Raw genomic sequence first — 5000 nt, forward strand, 5'->3', positions numbered from 1 at the left:
TCCTCCTCTCCTCCTCCTCCTCCTCTTTCTTCTCAGTATGAAGGGAAGAGGTATCGTCGTGGTGGTGGTGGTGATGGTGGTGGTGGAGGTAGCTACATTCTCCACCTCCTCCACTATCTCCTCCTCCACCTCTACTTCTTCCTCATTTGACTTCAGTGGTTCTTCCTCTTCCTCTTCCTCTCCTTCTTCTTCCTCCTCCTCCTCTTCTTCTTCCTCCTCATCGTCGTCTTCGTCATCGTCTGAATCTTCCAATGGTGAGTATTGTTATATTTTGTTGTTCTTCCATTTTTTCCTCCTCCTCCTCCTCCTCCTCCTCCTCCTCCTCCTCCTCCTCCTCCTCCTCCTCCTCCTCCTCCTCCTCCTCCTCCTCCTCCTCCTGTTATCTTGTTTTTCTCATCTTCATCTTTTTTCTCGTTCTTGTTCTTGTTCTTCTTTTCTTCCTCTTCTGTATTTCCTTGAGTGAATGAGTGAGTGAGCACATATTTCTCTCTCTCTCTCTCTCTCTCTCTCTCTCTCTCTCTCTCTCTCTGACCATGACCTTGGATGTTTTTTCGCTCTATATTTAGGTTTTATGTCTACCGAAGTGGTGTTCAGGTTGTTGTTGTTGTTGTTGTTGTTGCTGCTATTGTTGCTGTTGTTTGTTCATAGTGACGCAGTTCATTCTTTTTATATCCTCCTCCTCCTCCTCCTCCTCCTCCTCCTCCTCCTCCTCCTCCTCCTCCTCCTCCTCCGTATCTTTTGCCAAGCACTGGTTTTACCCTGAAGGGAGGAAAAATTTCTCTCTCTCTCTCTCTCTCTCTCTCTCTCTCTCTCTCTCTCTCTCTCTCTCTCTCTCTGATGCAATTCTGAAGATTTTGACGTCACAAGAAGGTTTTGTGAAGTCACCGGAAGTTCATGGTTGACGAGAGAGAGAGAGAGAGAGAGAGAGAGAGAGAGAGAGAGAGAGAGAGAGAAAGGGGAAGAGGAAGGGATGTGAGTCCGTAAGTGAATCTAATTTGTTTTTAGCTTATTTTAAAGATAATTTATTTCTCTGTTTGTCTTCTTATCTATCTATCTATCTATTTATCTATTTATCTATCTATCTATCTATCTATCTATCTATCTATCTATCTATCTATCTATTTATCTATCTATCTTTCTATCTCTTTCTTTGTCTAAATATATACTTTTCTATCTGTCTGTTTATCTGTCTGTCTGTCTATCTATACATGCTTAAATACGTCTGTCTATCTGTCTGTCATCCAGTCTATGTATGTATCTATGTATGTATGTATGTATGTATCAATCTATCTATTCATGTATATATTTATCTACAGTCGTTTGTCCATCCATCCATTTAGAGACACTTAGAAAGGATATATGCCACAACAATATAGCTTACACACACACACACACACACACACACACACACACACACACACACACACACACACACACACACACACACACACACACACACACATCAGTAGAAAAACCTATTTATTTTTGTTCTTGAAGCGCACACTTGTGAACCGGAAGTTTGGGAGTGAGAGCTGTCATTCTTGTGCGTGAGAGAGAGAGAGAGAGAGAGAGAGAGAGAGAGAGAGAGAGAGAGAGAGAGAGAGAGAGAGAGAGAGATTATATATATATGTAAGTTAGCTTTTTATTAGCATTTGTGATCCCTGTGTGTGTGTGTGTGTGTGTGTGTGTGTGTGTGTGTGTGTGTGTGTGTGTGTGTGTGTGTGTGTGTGTGTGTGTGTGTGTGTGTGTGAATGCGCACACACACACACACACACACACACACACACACACACACACACACACACACACATGTAGGTTTTTCTAGTCCACACATGGCTGGGAAACTTGTGCCAATGTGTGTGTGTGTGTGTGTGTGTGTGTTTGGAACATTGCTAAACGTACCATTTCACTATCTTCTCATTATCATAAAAACCACCACCACCACCACCACCACCACCACACCACCACCACCATCATCGTCATCATCATCATCATCATCATCACAAATAAAATGATGCCCTTGAAAACTCCTCATCGTGGAAGAGGAGGAGGAGGAGGAGGAGGAGGAGGAGAGGAAGAGGAGGAAGAGGAGAGCAGATTTGATAGATGAGAGAGAGGGGAGGTAAGGGGTTCAGAGAGAGAGAGAGAGAGAGAGAGAGAGAGAGAGAGAGAGAGAGAGAGAGAGAGAGAGAGAGACGGGAGTGATTAAAGAGGAAATTAGCTCAGAGAGAGAGAGAGAGAGAGAGAGAGAGAGAGAGAGAGAGAGAGAGAGAGAGAGAGAGAGAGAGAGAGAGAGAGACGATGGAATGGGCTGAGAATAAATGAGTAATGATAGAAGAGAGAGAGAGAGAGAGAGAGAGAGAGAGAGAGAGAGAGAGAGAGAGAGAGAGAGAGAGACGGTAGTGTTTATTATTATTATTGTTGTTGTTATTGTCGTTGTTGTTGTTCTTATTGTTACTACTACTACTACTACTACTACTACTACTACTACTACTACTACTACTACTACTACTACTACTACTACTACTACTTATCCTGTCAATATATTTTTTCCTAGTACATTCTTTTCTTCGCATTATTTCTTGGATACAAAAATAAATAAATAAATAGAAATAAAACGTGCATTACTTTGAATAACTGAAGGAAGCAAACCATCAGCTGACTCAATCTAAATATGAAAGAAAAAGAACATCATCACCGTCATCATCATCATCATCATCATCATCATCATCATCATCATCTAAGTTTGAAAGAATGACAAAACTAAAACAGAAACAAATATAGAATTGCATCTTGAAGTATACAGGTTAGAAATGAAGGTGTTTATTGTGTGTATGTATAGCATTTGTTGTGTTATTTTGCATTTGGTTTCGTATTTAGCGTTGGGGAATGTTGATTTATGGAGAGGTTAAGGAGAACATGCGTTACTTTGAATAACTTGAAGGAACGAAACAATTAGCTGACCCATTTGAACATTTGAACTCAATCTAAATATGAAAGGAAAAAAAAAATTCATCACCATCTTCTAAATATTGAAAGAATAACCAAACCAAAACAGAAATTAATATACAATTGCATCTTGATATTTTGAAGTATACAGGTTAGGAATTAAGGTTTTTATTGTGTGTATAGCATTCGTTGTGATATTTTGCATTTGGTTTTGTATTTAGCGTTGGGGAAATGATTTATGGAGAGGTTTTGAAAGGTGAAAGTACAATTTTTAGTAGTGGAATTGTGTGATTTTGTCTTGGTGTTTGTTGTATGTCTAGGATTTGTTGTACTGTAGAGATTAAGCTGAGAGTATCGAATTTTGAAAGGGTCTTGTTGAAGCTGCATTTGAGGGGTTTGAAAAGTTGAAAGTACATTTTTCCAGTAGTAGAATTGTGCGATTTTGTCCTGGTGTTTGTTGTATAAGTAGGATTTGATATACTGTAAAGATTAAGGGGAGTTTGTTGGACTTCGAAAGGGTCTAGTTGAAGCTGTAAGGGATTCCAAGAGTGATGGTATATTTTTTAGTGACAGATTAACGAGATTTCTACGGTACTGGAAGAAGACTAACCTTGAGAACCTGCCTAGTCATCTCTGAGACGTTTGGACATAGTTTAAGTTCTGTTAGGTTAGGTTAAGGTTAAGATTAGGTTAGGTCAGGTGAGTTTATGTTGAAAGATTCGGTTAAGTTGGTTTAAGTTCTAGTAGTTTATGCTAAGTTAAGGTTAAGTTTAAAAGGTTAGGTTAGATTAGTTTAGGTTGAAGGATTAGGTCGAGTTAGTTGAAGATTGATTAGTTTAGGTTGAATGTTAGGTTAGGTTAAGTTAGTTAGGTTGAAGGTTAGGTTAGGTTGAAGGTTAAGGTTTTAGGTTAGGTTTAGTTGAAGGCTGATTAGGTTAGTTGAAGATTGATTAGTTTAGGTTAAGTTAGGTTGAAGGTTAGGTTAGGTTAGGTTAAGTTAGGCTGAAGGTTAGATTAGGTTAGGTTAACTTAGGCTGAAGGTTAGATTAGGTTAGTTGAATTTAGGTTGAAGGTTAGGTTAGGTTAGGTTAAGTTAGGTTGAAGGTTAGGTTAGGTTAGATTATCACATCACATAACACCGTCAAGCGTCAAGCGAGTAAATCAATCAGCTGACCCATTTTGACTAATTGTAAATATGAAACAAAAACAGAAACAAAAATATAATTGACTCTAAATGTCTAAGTCTATAGATTGGCTTGGGTAAGTTTACATTAGGTTGAAAGATTAGGCCAAGTTAGCTTAAGTTAGATTAGGTTAGGTTGAGCTAGGTTACTACATCACTTAACCCCTTCAGTACTGGGACGCATTTTTTCATTGAGATTTGTGCACGATTAGACCATTTTATTAACATTAGGAAGGATGTATGGAGGTCAGAAGATTAATGGCTAGAGTCGTCACCATTTTAATCCCCCACATGAGTTTCTGAGGCTGTATAAAATCACCAAACAGTAAGCGGAATGAATATAGAAACACGTCACGGTACTGAAGAGATTAAACCCACAAAAAATAACAAGCAGTAGTTTTAAGTGGAAGTCTTTAAAGTCCCATCTTCCCAAATTATGACGTGTGCTAGCTGTTAGTTCAGTGTGAGGCAGCATTGGGTGTGACGTCAGGAGGGGAGGGAGTACGTGAGGAGAGAAACGTGGAGGAAAGTGGAGGGAGGGAGAGAAGGGTGGAGGAAGAGCAAGGGGACGGTGGAGGGAAGGGATAGATGACGAAGGGAATGGAGGAAGAGTAGAGGAAAGGAAAGGAGATAGAGAAGGGTGGAGAGAGAGGTAGGGAATAGTGGAGGGAAGAAAGGATGGAGAAAAGTGTTTAGAGTAGATGGACAGATGGAGGAAGAGTTGATGGATGGAGAAAGGTGGATGAAGGGAAGGGTGGATGGAGGGAAGTGTGAGGAAGTGGAGAGAATAGTGGTTGGAGAGAAGGAGGAGTAAGATGATGGAGGAAAGGAGTGGAGAGAAGGAGTGGAGGGAAGAAGTGGAGGGTTG

The 5000-nt window shown here is 40.0% G+C and overlaps 1 protein-coding gene across 4 annotated transcripts in view; it reads left to right on the forward strand.

Annotated features, from left to right (window-relative positions):
* Window positions 1-5000, forward strand: part of LOC123507816 (follistatin-A-like) — a 186568-nt gene that overhangs the window by 19212 nt on the left and 162356 nt on the right. For 2 of the 4 annotated variants that reach the window (XM_045261030.1, XM_045261029.1), the window contains exon 2: window positions 1-254. This exon is cut by the window's left edge and continues 170 nt beyond it. In XM_045261030.1, coding sequence (XP_045116965.1) covers window positions 38-254 — 217 coding nt within the window. In that variant the 5' untranslated portion in view covers window positions 1-37. The remainder of the gene's footprint in view (window positions 255-5000) is intronic. The other 2 variants (XM_045261031.1, XM_045261032.1) reach the window with 1 other exon arrangement.

This window comes from Portunus trituberculatus, chromosome 23 (genome assembly GCF_017591435.1).
Source record: "Portunus trituberculatus isolate SZX2019 chromosome 23, ASM1759143v1, whole genome shotgun sequence".
Lineage (NCBI taxonomy): Eukaryota > Metazoa > Arthropoda > Malacostraca > Decapoda > Portunidae > Portunus > Portunus trituberculatus.